The sequence below is a fragment of the Euprymna scolopes genome, chromosome 16 (genome assembly GCF_053919585.1).
Source record: "Euprymna scolopes isolate OS-2025 chromosome 16, ASM5391958v1, whole genome shotgun sequence".
In the NCBI taxonomy this organism is placed as follows: domain Eukaryota; kingdom Metazoa; phylum Mollusca; class Cephalopoda; order Sepiida; family Sepiolidae; genus Euprymna; species Euprymna scolopes.
Window position 1 is genome coordinate 27133698 of NC_136497.1, and position 24471 is coordinate 27158168.

General features: G+C 34.3%; 1 protein-coding gene across 1 annotated transcript in view; it reads left to right on the forward strand.

Moving 5' to 3' along the window:
* LOC145295896 (uncharacterized) overlaps positions 1 to 24080 on the forward strand; it is a 69575-nt gene extending 45495 nt beyond the window's left edge. The window contains exon 2 of the mRNA XM_080141658.1: positions 21226 to 24080. Within this exon, the coding sequence (XP_079997784.1) occupies positions 21353 to 23884 (2532 nt within the window). The 5' untranslated portion in view covers positions 21226 to 21352 and the 3' untranslated portion in view covers positions 23885 to 24080. The remainder of the gene's footprint in view (positions 1 to 21225) is intronic.
* Positions 24081 to 24471: the final 391 nt, after the last annotated feature.

Here is a 24471-nt window from a genome sequence, read left to right on the forward strand (position 1 = left end):
CCCTTGCGGACGCCCATACAGATCACCATGCCCACCACTACCAGACAAGCTGCCATTTCCTGCCACACTTGATTATCGAGGAGAGATAGAAAGCTGGATCAAATGCCACTTTGCCAGCAGTGTTTAATACATGTACGCACCAGAAAGTGCAGACCATGACCGGAGAACCGCTTACTGTCACATTCCTCGACAACCACTAACCTAAAGCTGTTCACAAACCAATCCCTGTCCCCCACCACTGGACAAAAGGCTGTCAAATCCCAGCTTGATGCAGATGTAGCACTGAACATCATCGGGACACCAACAACGTAGTGTTCGAGAATGATCACAGTGCCCAAAAAAGACGGCAGCCCACGTAGAACGGTCGACCTCCAAAATTTAAATGCAGCGACAAGACGAGAAACACTCCACACACCCTCTCCATTCAATCTTGTCAACACGATGCCCCCAGGAAAAAAGAAAACTATTCTGGATGCCTGGAACGGAAATCACTGTTCCTCTGTCTGTGAAAGCGCGGGATGCCACACTTTCATAACAGAATGGGGAAAATACAGGTATTTGCGAGCCCCCCCCCCCTCCAGGTTTCCAGGCATCCAATGATGGTTACACAAAGAGATTCGACACTATTATTTATTGGCTCGCTGTGTGGACGACTGTATCTTGTAGGATGATGATATGGCACTGCCCTTTTGGCACACCATTAGATACATCATACTATGTGCTGAAAATGGTCTAGTATTTAACTCAGAAAAATTCCAATTTGCAAAAGACAATGTAGAGTTTGCTGGCTTCGACATCAGCCTAACAGGGTACAAACCATCTCAAAAATTACTTGAGGGCATCAGAAACTTCCCATCACCGACAAACATTACAGGAGTTAGATCTTTCTTTGGTCTGATTAACAAAGTTTCATATGCGTTTGTCCGAGCACCCATCATGTCGCCCTTCAGAGAACTACTGAAACATAACAGCAGGTTTTACTGGGACGATACACTGGAACAACTCTTCCAGCAATCCAAAGAAACAATCCTAGAAAGCATCCGGGATGGCGTTCGAACATTTGAAATAAATCGCCCAACATGTCTGACTACAGACTGGAGTCGAGAAGGAATAGGATTTACCCTACTCCAAAAACATTGTGCATGCCTGTCCACAATGGACCAGCGTTGTGAGCCAGGATATTGGAAAGTTGTATATGCTGGCTCCCGATTCACTAGACCTGCTGAAAACCGGTATGTACCAATTGAAGGGGAAGCTTAGATTGGAAAGCTGCAAAATGTTTGTTTTAGGCTGCCTCCACCTGGTACTTGCTATTGACCACAAACCTTTTGTGCCGATATTCAATGATCGTAACTTGGATGAAATAAAAAATCCCAGGATTTTAGATATCAGGGAGCAGACCCTTATGTACCAGTTCAGGGCCATACCAATACCAGGCAACACCAATGGTGGAGTAAATGCCATGTCCCGTATTGCTACACCTACCACCAAAGTCGCAGCAGCTGAATCAGAGAGCATGGACGAAGCATTGCAAGCTGGAATAGAATCCCGATACAACCAAGAAAATCTCCTATCAAGATGGCACGCATACAGCAGGAAGCCACGATGGATCACGAATACCTGAACCTTGTAGAAACAATAGAAAAGGGATTCCCTGAACACAAGGATCTTCTACAGCCAAATGTTAGAGAATTCTGGTATATGGGAAGCGACCTATACACGGTTCAGTCTCTAGTATTCAAGGAAGGCCGCATATTAATTCCAAAAAGCCTACGTCGCGAACTCATCGACCAACTCCATGTTGGCCACCAGGAGGTCAACAGTATGAGAAGCAATGCCAAGCAACGTTTTTTTTTTTTGCCTGGTATGTGAGCACAATTGCAGGAAAAGCGCAATCAGTGCAAGCGCTGTAACGAAATTTCCCCATCAAACCATAAAGAACCCGCAATAGAGCCTGTCCACCCAGACTACACTTTCCAGTCGACAGTAACAGATATTTTGAACATGACTGGATGGAAATATATGATATATGCTAACAGATATTCAGGTTGGACAGAGGTATCCTCAATGCAACAAGACGCCAGGATCTCCACAGTATGCAACATCTTAAGCAGATATTTCCTGAATTATGGTGTGCGGGAGGAAATTGCTTGTGACGGTGGACCCCCATACAACTCTGATGAGTGGAGGACATTTTTCAAAAGATGGGGCGTATCCCATCGAGTCTCGTTGGCATATTATCCACAAAGCAATGGTAGAGCCGAGACAGCTGCCAAGCACATGAAGAGGATATTAACAACAAATATTAGCCCAATGGTTCACTGGATACGGACGAAGTGGCAAAAGCACAGCTACTACATCGTAACATACCACCACCTGACATAGATGTGTCACCATCAGAACTTCTATTCGCTCGCCCCCTGAATGATCACTTACCAAACGCTACAAAATTTCGCTGTGAATGGTTGGAACTCGCCGACATGCGCGAGAGGGCCATTAACCAGCGGTTCCTCAACAACACAAAACACTCTGAAAATAGGCAACAACTAAACCCACTAAGAATTGAGGAACATGTGTCAATTTAAAACCAATATGGACACAAACTCCTGCGCTGGGACAACACTGGCACGATTGTTGAAAATCTCCCCCACAGACAATACCGCATATTAGTTGATGGTAGCAGGAGAACCACACTCCGAAACCGCCCTTATCTTCGTAAAATAAGCACAGATAGCCGCAACCTGGCTCATGATGACACCCTACCAGATGACCTGCCAAACAACAGAATCAGGATGCATTCCTCAGAATCACCTATAATACCAAACACAATACACCCAGACAGCTAACAACGCCCTCAAATACAAATAACACCAACCCCACCTTCCACACCAGGTACTCAAATAAAGAACGAACCTCTGAAAATGACAGATATAATACAGAATGAAAGATCTATCCGTAACAGACGATTACCGTCTAGATTTAAGGACTTCCAGCTTGGATAAAAATAAATAATAAATAAATTAATAAATAAAAATAAATTTAAAAAAATAACATGTAAACATAATACTGAATTATCTATCCTTGACTCGAGCTCTCCAGGAAGGAGAGAGAAAAGCACTGTAATGGCGGACCCAATAAAGGTATACACGTACGTCGCTTATCGAGATTAACTACCGTGTCTTGTTGTCTTACCTTTATGAGTGAAGCCCTTCCCTCATAACTATACATGGTGACGTATATTTAGGGAAATATTGACATTTTACTAATCTGCAATAAAGCAATTGACACAGTTTAATCTTAATAAATTACTAGGTTTCTTATCTCAACTTCCAATTAAGAGGTGTGTAACTTAATTTAATTACCCCTATTGAAGAAACTGACAAAATATATACTAAATTGAGGTTATTTAATTCCACAGAAAGCTTCTTACCTCGAGTATTATAATGAATTCATTAGGTTATTACTATAATTATCCAGTATTAAATAAGTTATCTTTAAATGGAAATGTAATTATAGCTAATTTTTCATTAATACAAGGAAAACAGGTGGAGTCGCTTATTATCCTTCGCCTATTAAATTGGTAACTGCCTGTTACTAGTTTGAATCATTCACGATAGAAATAAGAAAGGGGAAAGGTGCTATGTGTGCACTTGATAAATAGATTAATGGAAAATTGGTGACCTTGTTTAAACAATAAATGCTAAGTTTTAATTGGTGTCAGTTTACCGAATTTCAAGTTTTTTATCTTTACATTTTATTTTTTTAAATTATTTTTTTATTGCATTAACCTTTCTTTAATAATATATTTGCCATTTAGCTATTATTAAATGAAAGGATTAACGTCGCCGAAACGTAGATCAAACTGCAGAGGAATTTTCCCTCGTGTGTGTGTGTGTGTGTATGTGTGTATGTGTGTGTATGTGTGTATGTGTGTGTCGTAGTAAGTATTAAAAATATACATGACAACTAAGCTATACAGAATGTTTCGTGTTTCATCTTCATCAGGCAATTAAAAGCTAATATCATATTTTCAAAATTTACTACTTAGCTCTTCTCACGTATTGAATACTCTTTATGTAAATACTAGAAATAGATATATAAAATTTTAGGTAGATGCACAAAACAATAATATATATATATATATATATATATATATATATATATATATATATATATATGATGAAGATTGCAATTTCTTGTCAGACGAGTGCCACTCCCTCAGACACTGACGATCTATGAGCCCGAAAATGACTTATTTAGTTCTGCCGGCGAATTCACACGCTCAAGCAGACATGGTACTGAAGACAGCCATTGGTATACATACATATATATACACGTACGCATACATACATTTGTACACATACATACACATACACACATACATATCACACACATATATACATACATACACAATACATAATACACACACATACACATACATATACATACACGCGGCAAACATACACAAGACGGTCTTTGGCATACATACATACATATAAATATATACACGCATACATACATATATACACATACACACATGCATATCTATAAACATACGCACATATATACCTATATACATACACAATGCATAATACACATACATACATATACATACACACATGCATACATACACATATACATACATATACATACGCATATACACACACATACAAATATATACATACATATATAATACATATACGTACACATATGCACATATATATACGTACTCTTACCTACATATACATAACTATACATAAATATGTATACATACACGTACACACATACATGCACATCTACACATACACATATACATGCACATATACACATACATATACATATATGCATACATACACATACATATATGTATATATACACATACATATACACATGCGTGCATACACATACGCACATATATGCATATATACACATACATACACTCATATATATACGTATATACATACACACAAACATATATACACACATACATATATACATACATATTCATACACATGTACATATATAAACATACATACACATATACATACATATATGCATAGATATATATAATGATGGCAAATCAATTATCACACGCCTCCAGCATTCCAGGCTTACACACATCACAACTTTTTCATCGCCACAGGACTATTTTTTATAGACAAATGCCTGAGGGAGTATCTATACAAAGATGATGTTACAGAGTTTTAGTTTTGTACGACAGCTAAATCTCTCTCTCGGTTCAAAATGTTGACATCCAGCAACAAGCAAGAGCAAGATAGCCAGCAACAAGTCAAACTGCAGACCAACTTAATGCGAGTACTGGTCTCCCGCTTTATGTTTTTTTTTTAATCAGATATTTGCTTTTCCTAGAGGGGTTGCCTTCACCACCATCCCACATACACATGGAAAAAACACATGCATACATACAGATGTACGCCAACATACATATGCATGCGCACACACATGTAAACATACACACGTAGAAGCACACATATACGCATATACATACACTTGCATATACATACGTACACATACATATGCATGTAAAATACACATGAAGGTACATTCCAAAAGTCATAAATATTCAATGATCAGCATGACGATGATGGTGATGGGCACGATTAAATGAGTTTGACATGAAAAGAAAAACAATCCAATACAAACGTTGAAGTGCTTGTGCAACTGCAACTTTGCAAATGAATAGACATCGCAATTAAACGAAAATAAAACCCAAACGATCAACGATTAAAGCGGATGGACTGTTTTTGCCCCTTTTCCTTCTTGTTCTTTTTTTTCTTAATAAAAAAGTTTGTTTGAGACTCACACTTCTGCAGTTGATAATGATGATGATGATGATGATGATGATGATGATGATAACAAATTCACACATTATTTCACAAATAAATCAACGTCCGAATCAAACGTAAACAACAATCCAAATGACATGTATTAAAGAATATATATATATATATATATATATATATATATATATATATATATATATATATATATATATATATATATATACACACTGGTGTGCGTATTTATCTATACATGGATGCGTAATGCTACTTCTATTCATATGCAAAGTATTGTGCATGTTCTTCCAAGCGGCTAAAGTACTAAAATTAACAAAATGTTCTGAAAATCTGTTACATAATAGGGGCCTACGTTATCAGAGTAGCAGTTTTAGCTAGTATATAGATTTAGAAACGGGCTCCATTTTAGTTGAAAAGTTATTGTGTGCAAAATCTGTCGCAGTCACAGCTGCAGATTGTTTTGACAAAGGGTCACATTAGAAGTGGGTCGAATGAGTACTTTGTATTTATTTGATACATGGCATGATTTATAACCAGATTGTTACATCACATTACCGATTTCGTGAGAACTAGAAATGGCGAGAGTTTGAAGAGATCACGTTTTGAGAGATTTGAAACAGGCTTCTCAGTACTCAGTTGTTCTTTGTGGCGAACCTCACACGTGATTTAAGATATAGCTATAACATTTCAAGACTCTTCACTAAGATGAAGGGCTAGCGAAGACTTGGTGAGCGTCTCCGAACTTACGTGTGAAGTCCAATAAATTCAACTGCACAAACACAACACAGACTTAACGTTACCTTTACTGCGTGTTACGAAGAGACCCCTTTATAGAGAGAGAATCGGTAGAAGAACAGTAATGCAGCTGCAAGTGAACTCGAAGGGCAAAGCTACAAAGGTCCGTCACACCCGCGCATATTTATAATGAGCATTACTAGATGTGAAAATACCACGCGTATTTATAATGTGCATTTTGTGAGATGAAAATATATACACTTGCTTAATTGAATGTATGAAAGGGTTTACAATATGTAGAATCCCAACGTTGTGTAAGTACTTTTGTTACTCCTTCAAAAGAAGTTGATATACCACCATATGGACGAAGTGAAGACTGTTTAACAAAAACTATGACCATTACGTATGAACCTCAACGATTATATGATAAATCCGCCAGATTAAAAATAAACACTTGCAAAATGGCTGTAAAGAGAACATTTTTTTATCGTGGAAAGTTATACCTGTGTGTGTTGGTATGAGTGTATGTATATGTATCTGTATATGTATCTAGTGTTGGGTCGATTAATCGGAATCGGAATCGGTAATCCAAAAATAGCATATTAGTAAAACTAAAATCGAGAGATCATCCCTCACAAGTGTATCCTTACGTTTAAGAACATATCTGCACATTTAACGTGTTTTTACGGTAATCGTGAAAAATAACAAGTTTATAGTTAAATATGTAGAGATTTAGAAAGAATCGGAATCAAAATCGGTAATTGTATCGGAATCATAAATTTAATACGGAATCGGTAATTGTATCGGAATCGGTAAAAATACTGGAATTGTCCCATCCCTAGTATATACACGTGTATACGAATATATGTATAGATATGTAAATATAAAGTTGTGTGACGATATATAGATACGTAACTGTGTTTCTACAGATGTATTTTGATGGCAACCTTCCGCCTAACAAAACAACAGCATTCTGCATCTAGTCTGGTGCACTGCAGCATCTGTTGTGGCTGCACATTTTGAAGCTGGGGTTGGCTCTTTGAATGCAGGCCTGAGCGGGTGATAAGGAGACCTAGGTTTACCGTTACCAGGACCCTCCTCTCAGCGTAGTAGGCAAAGTCCGACGGAAGGACAAGCTAATACGATCGGAGCCAGCGCAGCTGCAGAAGTTGCCGGATAGGTCTGCACTGCTTCACCATCCAATTATCAGGACTCAAAAATATGTTATTAGGCGTATACCTTTGTTTTAATAAGTATATATATCCATCCATCTTTCCTCTAACCAAAACGATATGGGAGAATGTAATTCATCTATTTTTTCTGTATAAGTAATATGGACTGAAAATGTTAAAATTTGAATAAAGACGCAACTGAAACATATATGTACATATGCAGCAAAATAATTTCTGTACAAATAATATATATATATATATATATATATATATATATATATATATATATATATATATATATATATATATATATATACTAGTGGTGGGCGTCCGGCTTTGCATGGTGGTAACATACATTTAAATATGACATTTTAATATGTCCAGATTCCGTATATATTATTATAAGAGTCGTGATTTCAAAAGTAAAAATAAAGTATTTGGGGACTATCAGCTAGAATAGAAAGCAAAAATAAAACTAGCGTTCAAAGTTGGTGACGTTACCACTGTACGAACGTGACACGCATACGGACTGATTAAAAATTAAAAATTAAAAATAAACTAAGATGAATGTACAAAATGTATAACGATTTTTTTCAATTTCGACCCATTTTTGACCCTTTAAAAACTATTTTAACCGACTAAAGACCCGTAAAAGAACGGTCCTTTACAAAAATCCAATGATTTGAGAACCCTAGCGCCTCTCTTCGACTTTTAGTTTCGGAAGAGATAGAGTTTTAAAAATATGGAGACAGACAGACAGATAAACGACAGATAGACCGACTTATAGCCTTTTATATATTAGACTAGCGAGGGGTGGGACGCCTGGCTTTGCCCGGCCGTAAAATATGTTTAAATATGATATTTTTTTTTAATTTGTCCAGATTTCGAATATATTATTATAGAGTCGTGATTTAAAAAAAAAAAAGAAATTGTTTGGCTGCCATCAGCTAGAATCGAAATCGAAGCGGCTGCATTTAAAGCTGGTCGCTTTGCCAGTGTACCAACGTGATACCCGTATGAACTGCGACTTTTAGTTTCGAAAGAGAAACAGACAGACAGACAAACAGGCAAACATATAGCCTTTTATATATTAGATTACTCATTTTCAGCCCAAACAAGTTATATTGCTATTTGGAGCATGAGATGGTATTATTTTGGATCGTGTCTGACAGAGGGCCGTGATGAGTTCAGCAACGAGATGTCTGTTCAGATGACATTTAAACTTTTGTTGGTCAGCACAGTCATGGAAATAGAAAATGAATTCGAAAGTCTAGCTATTCGAGGTAATAAACTATTAGAATAGACTTTCCAGTATTTAGGTACATCTACAGTGATGGGGTGAGATTTTGCTGCTTGATGGGTTGTTTGGCTTGGTTCTTTTTGTTTTACGGCACATCAACCCTTTTCGGGTTATTTAATTCCGAATCCAAAGATTTTTAAGAAAATTTTTTTAATAGAATATACTTGTTGTTTTCAAGTCGGTTTCTATTTAACCCATAGTTCGGACCCTAACAGGTACTACCACTCCGGGTCAGAGTGGACCTGGGAGCAATTGTAATTAAAGGGTGGCTCCACACTCCCCAAAGCCCACAAGCTGGGGCCTCACCACTGGATATAGTTTAAGGTCATATCAGGACCTAAACTATTAGGTATTTAGGTACATCTACAGTGATGGGGTGAAATTTTGCTGTTTGATGGATTAGTCAGAAGTATGTACCTCGAGGGTGGGGGGTACAAGTGCAACAAGTTCATCAGAGTACATTCCATTAAAGTACTTGTAAAACAAGTAAATTGATGCAACATTGCAGCGAGGAGATAAAGGTTGGAACTTGGCCGATAATACGTGGCATTTTAAATTTGAGACTTTTTTTTATTATTAAACTAAAATATAGATTTTAAAATATGTATTCGACATTATTAATACTAGCAGGTCGCTCGGCATTGCCCGGCGTTGTCTGGTCGTAAAATACGCATTAATATATCTTACTTCAGACAGAAACTGAAACATGTGTACGCGAGTATTATGTTTTTTCTAAAAAGTTCACTTCTTGTAAGTAAAAAATATTACTCCAGCTGAGAATGGAACCAAACCCTAACGGCAGTCATTCAAGTAGAATAACCATTAGGCCAGCTTGACACGTCTTTAAACAGTGCTTTCAGACCGACTTATTCTTAACACAAGGAATCTGTAATGTGAACGATTTAATCGTGAAACAGTTAACAGACACATAAAAATCCGATGACCCACACGAACCAATTTTTCGATTATGCATCTTAGCAGCCCTTTTTCGGAATGAAAACCGATTAACAATTTTCCACGTGTCTAAATATCTTATATACCAAATTTCAAGTCTGTAGATAAAAAAATTCGTTGAGTATATAGGTTGAGAATCGTCCTCACACACATTCTAACTTAATTTTAAGAATTTATGTTTATTCATTAGTTTAAACGTTTATGGCTATTCAAAATCATTATGTATTATTTATTTTATTTTAATAAACTAAAGTATAACTTTAAAAAATATGACACTTGAACATTTTCGTATTTGAAGTCAATTTTATTGTTTTCATTTTAGGAGATTTCCACTTAGAAAAGGAGAAGACTGCTTATTTTTATTTATTATTATCAAGAAAAATTTTCAAAAACTTCCAGAGTTATCTCCCTCTATTCCGAGTGGAAGTCTTCAAAAATAAACAAAAGATGCTCTCAAAAACAAAACTGCACAAAATCAAAAAGTGTTAATGGGCTTATTTTATTATATACACGTGAAATGATTAATATGTCGATCTAAAAAACACTACAGCTTTATTTTAAAACTTTTATTGAAAATATCAATTCAAGTAACTTGATTATATACTAGAGCTGGCATATATTCAATGTAGCCGCCTTCAGCCTCAAGCACCGCCTCGATACGTTTCCGGAACTGGGAGCATGTCTTTTCCACAAGTACCAGTGGCAACTTGATTAATATTCGGCGGATGGCTGCAATTAGGCTGACTTTGGTATTGTGAGAGGTCATGTTAGTGATGTTCCTAGCGTATGACACAAACGAAGTAGTCCAGTTGTTCAGGTCAGTAGAGTAGGAGGCAGAAAGGTACAAAGTCGTAGCACTCTTTTTAAAGCCAAGTTTGGGCCTCTTTGCACTTGTGAACCGGCGCGGAGTCTTGGTACCACACCCAGGGTCTGCAGTGGAAACCTGATTGCGCCAGGTGATCACCACACTCTTCAGCATGCCCAGGTACATTTTGGTGTTGACTTTCAAGCCGACTTCAAAGATGTGAGATGGCATAATTTGGCCCTAGCTTGTAACCACATCAAAGACCATGACCGTGGCTCGAAACTTCGTTGAGCTGTGCCCTCAAGCGTTGAACCGTTCGGATTTGCATTTTGATGGTGTTGGCAATGGTCCTGTTGTCATAACTTGGATCGATGGAGAGTATGAGTCTTATAGCTGTATATCTCCGATCTCGCTCGTTGAACATTGTGTCACTTTCAGATATGTCAGAAAACTCCCATCGTTCTTGAGATTTGTACAGAACTAACCAACTAGTAGATGGCCTGCAACAAAAAAAAGAAAGGAAAAAAAGGAAACCGCTTTTCATCAAACGATAATGGAATCATGCTGTTTTTTCTAGGGCGACAATTTTATTGTTCCATTCTGTGTATTTTCATTGCAGAATGTTAACTGTTTGTGAATTGCAAGTGGACATATATGTGTGTGTGTGTGTGTGTGTGTGTGTGTGTGTGTGTGTGTGTGTGTGTGTGTGTGTGTGTGTGTGTGTGAGACAGAGACAGAGAAAGAACTTGAATGCCTCCCAAACACTATCCTTGAGTATCTAAGGTTTCTCTATACATGGGTTTGCTAGGGCAACCTGGCATGAGAATACTTTTCCCTACAAGTAAGCCTTGACCTAACATTCAACATCACATAATATACGCAGCCCAAGTAAGATCTCATTATGGCTAGCCAACACTGGCTTTTACAAATGGAACACCTTCTCCACCTTATATGTAATTATATACATCTATAGAATATGGATTTTAAAATAATTACTGGTTTATAAGTAAGATTTGAATATACGAGAGATGTTCCAATAATAATGCCTCCTTTTTATTTCACCCTAATGGATCAGAATGCAGAGATTGACGGTTTGAAACTCTAAGAGAGCAACCCCTGTTATAGATTAATGCGTCAGAATATGAAATACGTCATTGAATTCCTGGCAAAAGTCCATTGACAATGGTGGTGATAATGTAGAAAAATAACTTCTGAAGCAAAAACAATTCGCTCCTTTTAATTGTACTACTCCCGTCTTCGTAGCTCTTCAATTTCTTAAAATATGAGGATTTACTTTTGTAACAACCTTCATATGACAAAGAGCGCTCCGGACGCCCACGCACATCCATCGTTCATCGCTGTCAAAAGTGCATCGAGAATAATGGTAACTATGTAGAAAGATAAATTCTGGAGTATAAAATGTCCCTCGATTTAGTGGCATGAATATAGTCTTCGTAGCTCAACAACTTTTGGAGTTAAAAAAAAAATAGGAGTCTTTACTTCCGGTTGAGTACTCGTAGTTAAGTAAGAAGAGAAAATCTTGCTCGAATTTATATTTGCCTTACAAAATATAAGATTAGACCAGGGCGAGAGATAATGACGACAATTTAAAAAATAAATCTTTTTTAAAATTATTAATTCTTATCGATGTTTCAGGAGTGAAATTACTGTCTTTGGAGTGCAACGATAAATGGCAGTAATTCCAAGCAAGAGAAAAAAGATGCGTTTTTTTTTTTTTTTACTTTTCTACATTCATGTTATAAATATTAATTCTCTTGATTGTGTAAAGAGTTTCGAAATAATTTGCGTATCAGTTATGGTGAACTGAATCAGCAAATACGCTCTTGTGTAATTAAATAATCGATTTCGATGGATCAATTCTCGAATGATTGGCATTATAGACTGGTTTGTGTCTCAGTTTTTGTCTCTTAAATATGTTGATGATTTGCTGAATGATGTGAGGGACAACACGAATATCGACTTACTTTTAATTTTCTTTCCTATTCCAAATATCATTATACTTAATTACGCAGCCGGTGGTGAAGGTTCAAAATCATTTATAAAGATAATATATATATATATATATATATATATATATATATATATATATATATATATATATATATATATATGAATGTATATAAGAGGTTTTCTTTGGATAGAAAGAGCTACGTATATATCATATATATGTAAATTATATATACACGCAATATACATATATATATATATTTATATATATATATAGGTAGTTATAAAAATATATATGGCAATTAGGCTACACAGAATATTCCGTGTTTCATCCACGCTAAGATTTGTCAGGCTTATGCGAAGAAATAATTCGTTAGAAATATAAACAACTCTAATAAAATCTTTAGTAAAAGCAGACAAAAGTAGAAATTTTTATAAAATAGATAAACAAGAATATAACAAACTAATCACAGAAAGCATTACGAAAAAAACAAAAAACTGGATACAAATGAATGCGACTACATAGATATAATAAATACTGAAAGTAAACAAACCACCGATAAATTAAAAATTAGTGATAAAGTTGGCAAATTGAAACACAGAGAAGCATACATTTTGCTCAAAGACCACAAATGTGACTTCAATAATAACCCCAGCACTCGCTAAACCCAACTAAACCAGAAATAGGTAGAATTAGTAAAGCAATACTCTCTAGAGTAAACAAACATATCAAACTAAACCTAGAATTAAACCAGTGGGCAAATACTGCCGAATCAATCACTTGGTTTTAAAATATAGAAACAAAAATAAATGTCCGTTTGTACAGACATCGTAGACTTCTATCCCTCGATATCCGAAGAACTTTTCAACATCGCCCTGGAGTTAGCCGAGGTATACACTGATTTATCATCGGAAGAAATCCACAGTATTAAAAAATGTAGAAAATCAGTTATAGTAAATAACAATAACCAATGGATAAAAACTAAAACGACAAATTCTTTTGATTTGGCGATGGGCTCTCTGGATTCTGCAGAGGCATCATATCTTGTGGAATCATTCATTCTATATACCCTCACAAACATATTTGATACTACGGATATTGGCCTATATAGAGATGATGGACTAGACTAGCTATAATAAAAGACTCCAACAAAGTCAAGGGGGATAACTTTAAGAAAATCATACACAAGGAAATGAGAACATTAGGCCTAAAAGTAAAATTGCTAGCTAGCATAAAAATAACGAACTTCCTGGACGTCACGTTAAATTTAGATAAAAACACATATGAACGCTGCTTAAAAGATAACGCTAATCCAATATATGTAAACCCTAAGTCCAATCACACACTATGAATTATAAAACAGATTCCTAACTCGATCCTAAGTAGACTCAGCAATAACTCAAGCTATGAAAATGTATTTAACAGATCCATCTATATCTACGAAACAGCTCTAAAAATAATGGATACAAAAATATTGAAATCAAATATAAGTAACAAAACACCAATAACTATAATAAAATTTAAAATAGAAGATAAAGAAATATAATCTGGTATACGGCGCCATACAATCAAATGTTAAAAACAAAACATGCCAAGAAATTTCTAGATCTCATTGAAAAGCATTTTCCCGTAACCAATCCCTTACACAACATTTTTTATAAAAATAACATAAAGTTATCATACAGTTGCTTGGAAAATTTAAAGATGATAATTAAAGCACATAATAACATAATATTAAATAAAAGCAATGAAAACAAGGAGAAAATAAACAATAAAAAAGTGGACTTTATAACAAAAATAAAACTAACACAAAATACACATATGTAACTAGTAGAAATAATAATAATAATAATAATAATAATAATAATAATAATAATAATAATAATAATAAATCAGCTTCGGGCAACGATAACCATAGTAGAAATAAAAATAAAAACACTAATAATTAACAAGATAAATGCAACTGTAGATCCCGCACACTTTGCCGACTTCAAAATAAATTTCTAACCAAAAGCATAGTTTACCAGGCCACAATATTTGCGGAAGAAACCCGAATAACAAAAAATGATACATAGTTATAACTTCCTTAGATTCCAAAACCCGATATTATGACGACAAAAGTACGTTCAAAAATAAAAAAAAACACCGACTGAAAAGCAAACAAATACTGGGAACTCAAAGAAAGCGGACGAATGGAAAATAGTAAGACTAGCAAACACATGTAGTAACCTATACGATCTATGTAGATTATGCTTTAATGAAAAATTTGCTATTTTATATCTTTAAGAACCCCAACATCTATTAAACTGTAGGAGAGAAATAGCGAACAACTGTGTACACAGGATAAATTATACTCTAGGATACAAATATATATATATATATATATATATATATATATATATATATATATATATATAAACTAACATAATATAAAAAAATAAAAAATAAATAAATAAACACATTTAACTACATCTATGTTTAAAATAGGTCAGATCATAAGATATCTACGCTTCTCGCTAAAAAAGCACGCACAAAGGAGAGGTTTAACCAAAGGTCAACTGGACCTTTCTCCTGTAAGTTCCTGTCCATTGGCTTATTAGGAACGGTGGAAACTAGAAAGCTGTTTGGCTAACTAAAAACTCAATAGAATGTGCGTATATAAAAACACGAGACAACCACAACTCTTCGCATAAGCCTGACGAATCCTAGCGCGGATGAAACGCGGAATATTCTGTGTAGCTTAATTGCCATACATATTTTATAACTTACTACCTAGTTCTTCCTATGTATTGAGCACTGTTGAAGTAAATACTTAAAGTTTGCGCATAAAATTATACTCTCCTATATTAATTTATGTGATTAAATAAAGTAGTCATATATATATATATGTATATGCAAATTACATGTACAGATAAATATACCATTTATATATAAAAATTATATATATATATATATATATATATATATATATATATATATATTATAAAACACAATCACGTTGACACATCGGTTCTCGCCATATCACCGAAGTTAAGCAATATTGAGCCTAGCCAGCACCAGATAGTTAACTATTTAGGAGAGCTTGGCACTGTATGTACCACGCCAAGTCGTAGAAATTTCCAGGTTGGTATCCGTGGGTGCATCAATTCACTGGGAGAGATGCACCCCGTCTTCATTAAGATATGCATCTATGAGAAGGAAAGTCTTATGTAAAAATCTGCACTCTAATGTATACTCTGTCCTGTGGCAGCCATCTGCACCGACAAAGCTTAGCAGTAATATCAAAAATTGTGGTTGGTCTTCACGACGATAAAAACAAATCATTTGTGTGGATTTTCCACCAACTTAGTTTTTTATGGTGGAAGCTCATACGTCGAAATCGACGGGACAGTCCATAATATTATATATATATATATATATATATATATATATATATATATATATATATATATATATATATCAGTGATTCTAATATTTTCCCCGATTCCGATACTATTACCGATTCTGATTCCGGTTAGTTAAAATTTTTAACTATAAAAAATTGTTAATCTTTACCGTAAATACGTGTTAAATGTGCATATATGTTTTACAAATGTTTTACAAATATAAAAACAGACTTCTGGGGGATGATCTATATATTTTAGTTTTACTGGTAGTTTAAAATAAATAAATATGTATTAGTTTATCAGTATAATATCATTATCGGTAGTTGAAGGTTTTGTTTTACACAAAATCAAATAGAAAAAAAATGGTAATGAAAAGAACCGTTTTTGCCCTCGGAAAGTAGTCACAAATTTTTCCGATTCCGGTACCCCAAAAAGTACCGATTTTTCCGATTCCCGATTTCCATTCCGATTAAGCGTCCCAACACTAATATATATACAAGCAACATATATACATGTATATCAAATCAAATCATTTGTTAGTATACATAGATTTATTTGTCGATGCGGAGACACCGTAATTAATTGATTATATGCTCCTTATACCAAAGTATTTCGAAGCCTAATGATTCTCATCAGAAAGGGTCTAGTTTGCAACATAGCCCAATAGCCCCTCTCTATAACTATATGTATAACTGCTATTATTGTATTTAATCTCCACCATACCTGTTGAGCTTTATACCTCTTGATAGATCTAATCTTAAAGAAGCTTTTATACTTCTGTAACCTCTATTCATATAATTCAGAAATTTGGCAGTTAAGGGGTCAAAGTTCAACGATTTGACCTTTGAAAACTCTACAAAACTCCTCCGTCAATTTTTAGGTCTAAACACTTGAAATTTTAGATGTAGGTTACTTGGACATGGATCAAACATTTTTAATTTGATTTGAGCCGAAAACAATAAATGTTAAGGGGTCAAAATTGGAATCGAAGTTAAAAAGAATTTGACCTCTGCGGTCTCTACCAAATTACTCAGTCAATTTTTGGTCTAAACATTTGATATTTTACATAAAGAGTATTCATACACGCAGCAAGCTTTTGAATCCGTTTTTAGGCGAAAATTTGGCTGCCAAGACGTCGAAGTTGAAAGAGATGACCTTTGCAGACCCCTCCGCCAATGTTGGTTCTAAACACTTGAAATTTTAGATGTAGTTTACCTGGACATGAGTAAACCTTTTTAATATATATATATATATATATATATATATATATATATATATATATATATATATAGTTTAAATATTAGAAAAAAATGTTAAAGCCCCTCATAGATGCAGTAATATCTTTAATAAGAACACAATCAAAGTGTCTAACTCAACTATACCAAACCTTCATCAAAAAATAATTAGTTCTAACAATAAGAAAATAATATACAAAATACAAACACAGAAAATATAGCAGGCTGTAACTGTAGAAGGAAAAATTAGATGCCCCCTACAAGGTTCATGCAAAATAAAAAATGTAGTTTGTAGCTGCACAGTATCGCAAACCCCAAATTTAAATGAGGTTAACAGCAACCATAACTCGACCACCCGATTAAATAACTGCACCAACTTTAACCAATCTACCAATCAAATACAAAACAACCCTTCACATACCAATGCCACCCCTAATCTACCTGAAAATAAATACATTAAACAAGACGCAATCTACTTTGGTTCCACATCTGGACTTATTAAGCATAGGATTTCAACCCATAAGCATTATTTTAAAACCCACTCCCTGTTGAACCAAACCACTCTATCCAACATATTTGGCGACTCAAAGATAAGAATTTTCCTTCCATTTGAAATGGCAATATATATATATATATATATATATATATATATATATATATATATATATATATATATATATATATATATAAAGGAGATTAGAGCAATAGTCTAAAGAGCTGAGTGTATTTCAATGTAACAGTGAAATTACTAGTTTAATTGAAATACGGGAAAGAGAAAAAGAAAAAGTGTTCGTTGTAATTTAGATATATAATAAGCTCGATAGGTAGATACCCTAGAGCTGATTCAATATTAAGTAATGTGATTGATAATTTAAAATTTGAAAAATCAATTTTCAACTAAATTAAAAATCCGTTTCATAAGAAGGAACAACAACAAAATCAATTATCTGTACGATCGTTTCGGAAAACAATGCTTTTTATTGTGGTAAACATCCAGTTAGGAACAATAATTACATATAGTTTTTTAATAAGCAAGGTCTCCTCGTCAGCAAATTTTGAAGGGTTTTTATTAAATTTAAAAGACACCATAAATAACCTAGCATTAAAAGTAAGGCAGATGTATCTGAAAAAAATTAAAATAAAAGGTCTGGATTTAAAGTTGATAAGAAGTTTAATATAGGTTATAGATAGAAAAGAAAAAGAGTAAATTTAGATTTGAATTTGAATTATAAATTTGCTTTGAGTAAAGTATTAAAAATATATATATGCATATATATGAAAAAATAGACACACATATACATAGATATACAGGTATATACATAAAAAATATAGGTATGAAAATTTACCTTTTAATTTTTCGCCTTTTGAAATCAGGAACTATGGTTAAAATACTCATATGTATGTTTGCTATAGTTTTTCACCTCTTTGAATGATGAATTTTAAAAGGGGGGACGTCCGTGTAGTAAGTTGTTTCCGTTAGCGTACTTTTGATTTAAAGACGCCACGGTTTATATCCGAATGTTGTTTATATAATTTCATAATGTAAGGGGGGATAATTAGTCATATTTTCTTTTGTTAAGGGCGCAAGGGGGATAATTAGTCTAACTTAATTTATTAAAAAAAAAAAAGATTGTAATCTATTTTTACTAATAAGTAATTTATCATGATTTAAGGTGGTTTATATTTATTAAATTTAAACCAACGTTTATGACTACATGTCAGAAGCTCCTGTCTTGAATTTAAAAGTGTGGTTGCATTTTTTATAGCTTCGTATTTTAAATTTTTTAGGGTCTCTTTCGTACATAGTGCACAGAATTTATCTCCTGGTTTATATGGTTTGCAAGACTCAATTACTCGCCATTTTAAGTTGAAAGAAATATTGCTATTTTTTTAGTTGCCAAATATAGTTGGATAGAGTAGTTTGATTTGACAGAGAGTTATTTTTAAAAGAATGTTTGTGCGTTGAAATTCTATGTTTTATTAGGCCAGATTAATAAATTAAGTTAGACTAATTATACCCCTTGCGCCCTTAACGGATATAAACCGTGGCGTCTTTAAATCAAAAGTACGCTAACGGAAACAACTTACTACACGGACGTCCCCCCTTTTAAAATTCATCATTCAAAGAGGTGAAAAACTATAGCAAACATACATATGAATATTTTAACCATAGTTCCTGATTTCAAAAGGCGAAAAATTAAAAGGTAAATTTTTATACCTATATTTTTTATGTATATACCTGTATATCTATGTATATGTGTGTCTATTTTTTCATATATATGCATATATATATTTTTAATATTGTACTCAAAGCAAATTTATAATACAAATTCAAATCTAAATTTACTCTTTTTCTTTTCTATCTATAACCTATATTAAACTTCTTATCAACTTTAAATCCAGACCTTTTATTTTAATTTTTTTCAGATACATCTGCTTTACTTTTAATGCTAGGTTATTTATGGTGTCTTTTAAATTTAATAAAAACCCTTCAAAATTTGCTGACGAGGAGACCTTACTTATTAAAAAACTATATGTAATTATTGTTCGTAACTGGATGTTTACCACAATAAAAAGCATTGTTTTCCGAAACGATCGTACAGATAATTGATTTTGTTGATGTTCCTTCTTATGAAACGGATTTTTAATTTAGTTGAAAATTGATTTTTCAAATTTTAAATTATGAATCACATTACTTAATATATATATATATATATATATATATATATATATATATATATATATATATATATATATATATATATGCACATAAAGTTAGGAACAGTACATAGAGCCCGAGTAAATCCAGGCTGGACTGCTTGTTAATAGATAGATGAAATGGGTAACCATTTGGGACTTTCATGTTCTGTATGTTCTCTCCACTTATCTCAACATCGTTTCCAGTTGTCCTGAGCTTCTCTTTGCTACTGGACTCGAACATTGCCGATTGAGGAGAGGTGTGGTTGGTGAATGCGCAACTTTTTCCTCACAATTACACGCGCAGTTGATCTTACAGGTTTATCCTCTGTCTTTCAAGACTAAACGGGGGCATCGATGTTACATTTGGGAAAGTACAGTTAGTGTTATTATTTGTCCTGGAAGTAGTTATAACGAGGGCGATCATCACATGTGACAAAAGTGTAACTATATATATATATATAATTAAAATACTGTTAACTCATATGTTAAAATACTTTAGTTGGTTTTGTTTTACGGCATATCAACCCTTTTCGGGTTATTTAATGCAGAATCCAAAGATTTTGAAGAAAAAAATTTTTAATAGAATATATCTGTTGTTTTCATGTTGGTTTCTATTTAACCCATAGTTGGGACCCTAACAGGTACTACCACTCCGGGTCAGAGTGGACCTGGGAGCAATTGTAATTAAAGGGTGGCTCCACACTCCCCAAAGCCCACAAGCTGGGGCCTCACCACTGGATATAGTTTAAGGTCATATCCAGGACCTGTTAAAATACTGTTAACTCATATGTTAAAATACTATGAACATATGTTATGATATATGATTAATATGAAGAATTAAATTGTATATAATGAGATTTTTCAAGAGAATAAGTCTAAAAAGGATCTTGATAAATGACATAATAACAATATAATTTACACATTACGTAATGGTAATTTATTTAATGCATTGCATAGTTGTTTTTACATACATTTCATAATTATGATTTCTGTAACGCGTTACATAATAATTTTTGTAATGCATTATATACTTTCGAATGTTCTTTTACATTATAGAATTATGATTTATTTACTATTTTATATAATTTTGATTAAAATAACTTTCATAATAATGAGTTATTTAATATATTATATCTTTTTATCATTTCAGATAAATTTGAACCAAAACAGAGTTTTGTTGTGCGTGATTGGCATAAAACGATACAAATTTCGGATTTTTTGAAAAAGTTAAAAAAAAAAAAAAGTTATTTTACTTTTCAACATTTTGGAGTGAAACAATGGAAGCCACCCATGAAAAATTACTTCAATGTATACTTTGCAGTAATAGATTTCAAGATATCCCGTGCCAGTTGCCGTGTTTGCATTCCTTTTGTGAACAATGTCTTGTACAACAATTGGATACAAACGCAAATGATCTCGCGTCAAGATCGTCGGTTCCACTAGATGATAATACTAAAGGGGAGCCTCACGAGGAAAAGGCAAATGCAACATTCTTTGTTCAAGTCAAACAAAGTGTGATTACTGATGAGGAAAATAAAAAAGACACTCAAACTAACAAACTGGATGTTGACTCGAAACCAAAGGAAACGACTGATAATATAAAGTTGTCTGCTGTTTCTAATAACATCGAAGATAAAAAAGAAATCGCCGATGAAAAAATAAATGTTTCTGTAGCGCCTGGAGACTCTTTCAGAAATGTCAAAATATCCTGTTTTATTGCGTGTCCAACTTGTAAGCTAAGAGTAAAATTAACACCGTTAGATCGAAGCGTCGTCGCGGAAAACCAACGCGACGCCGTTCACCGTGTAGTAAAAGCAAGTTTCCCGCACAATCGATTTCTGTCTCACTTGTTATCGATCCGCATGCGATCGATCGGTAAAAAAGACTGCGAAGTCTGCAAAATGAGACAGAATTTAATCAAAGACGGAAAGAAAAAGGAGAAGCTCGTTGTTGCCGATTCGATGTGCGTCAAATGTGACCAACTTATGTGTCGCCAATGTCGTGTCGCTCACGATGGCTTCAAACCTTTTCAATCACACACCATGTTCGACATCGTTCCAGATGAGAGTAAAGGTTTGTTTTCACTCCCGTTTCGGCGTCAACAGCTGCAGCAGCCAACGAGCACAGATGTCCAAGTGCCAGTCATTCAAATCGAAACTAAATACGAATGTCCCACTCATCAAGAAGAACTCATTATGATGTGCACAGAGTGTCGGATTACACTTTGTTCACAATGTATGAGATCACATTATAGCAATAAAACAAGCAACAATAAATCCTGTCCGGCGCCAATCTCAATCATTGCGGCAGCAGAAATAGAACGCCAAAATGGTAAAATATTGCTCTCCAAACTTTCTGAGTATATGCAACCGAAACTGAACTTAATCGATAAACTTAACGACCTCATTGAGAAATCCGGGGAAAGGAAAACAGCTTTCGAAACGAAAATGAACGCAATGACAACTCAGATGAAAGAAGCAATTACTTTGAGCTTGCAAACATTTTGTGAAGACTCTGAAAACATGGTGAAATCAAAGAAAGCGGTGTTTCAAAAAATGGTCGAAGAGTGTAGAATCGAAAGCGACTCACTAAAAGATCTGTCAACTTATCTAGAGGTTGCATTAAGCCAAGCCCTTGATCAGCATATCCTTACTCTTGTTCCAGCCGTTAACAAAGCTTTTGCCATCACGCAAAGAAATGGGCACCAAAATTACGATACCAGCATCGAGTATTTCAACTACGGCGACATATTGACTTCTTTAATGGAAAGCTGTCTTGCTACTACTTTACAAAAAAATCAAATAGATTTTAAATCCAATAAAATAACTGCGCTTAAAGGAAGCCCTAATAATGGGCAATCGAATGAATCTAAGTTAGATACTAATGTAGAACCTACTAATACGTCAGGTGATAAAATGTTAAATTCTCTTGCTTCCGGCAAGTTTATTTCACCGGAAATGAGTCAGCCATTATCGTCACTACAAAAACCGGAAGGTGATCTGAAACACGCTTTTTTAGGTTCCATTAATGAATTATGGGATTCCAACAAAGAAGTGCTGATCTTTGATTTGGTTATTTTGGATCAAAAGCGTATCGTCATATCCGATTTTCACAATCAAAATATCAAAGAGTTCGACGAAAGCGGCCATTTGTTGGCCTGCTGTGCTGTCGAAGGCTCGCCGACCGGCGTGTGTGTCATCTCTGACCATCAGCTGATATGCACACTTACCTGGAACAAAAAACTCTGCTTTATCATGAGAGACGTCCGTGGTAACTTTTTGGCTGCCTCCAGCACAGTGACAGTGGCTAAACAATACTGTGGCATTGCTCTGATGTCGCCGCAGACGCTGCTCTGTTCTTACAACAACAGCGTCGATTTAATCTCTTTCGATGGCACGGTTCTGCAAACACTTACAGTTCTGTCAGGCGAATACGGACCCCTTCTGTCTCCCAGGTATATCCTCGTCTTGCCGGGTACAGAATACTTTTGGATATCTGATGCGGAAAGGGCATCGTTGATCTGTTGCAACATCAGTGGAAATGTGAGATATTGTTATTCAGCATACAATGGGCAAGACCTTTCAAAACCAAGTGGCCTAAGTATGGATAAAAAGGGTTCCCTCTACATGGCTGACAACCACAATAACTGTATATACCGATTGAAGGCCGACGGACAATTTGAAAAGTTGCTATTTACAAGTGAAGATGGCATTCTCAAGCCTCGAGGCCTTGCTGTGAATGCAGACGGAACTACGCTATATCTTAGTGAAATCGATTCAGGAATTGTAAAAGTTTTGAATATCGAATAATATATTGATTTTATGTCATAATAGTATTCTCTTCTCATATAAGATCGGGGCCAGTAACAAATATTTTTATTTGGTTAAGCAGCATAAATGAACCATCATACTTGACTGTTGCTTTCAAACTTTAAAACCAGACATTAATTCTAATTTATAAATTGTAAATTAAAATGGTGGATCTCTATTACAACTTCAAAAAAAACCATGCGAAAAATGTTATAAAAAAACGCAATATATATATATATATATATATATATATATATATATATATATATATATATATATATATATGCATACTGTGAAAGCAAAATCAAGACATCAAAAAGTGTGTTGATGGCAACAAAAAATGTATTTTATTTTACGTTACAATTGGTTCCATATCCAGTCGAACAATTTCAAATTTTAAGACTATTTTAGGTTTGAAGTTTAATTGAATATGAGAATAAATAAAAAGGCTGTATTATATATATAAATCCTTGTATAACATTTCGAGTAAGGTATTCTAATCTATTTATTATTATTTAATGTTTAAAATTTATTGTCATTCTACTTGAATATGTTTTCATATCGTTTCTAAAGACAATTATGAAGGA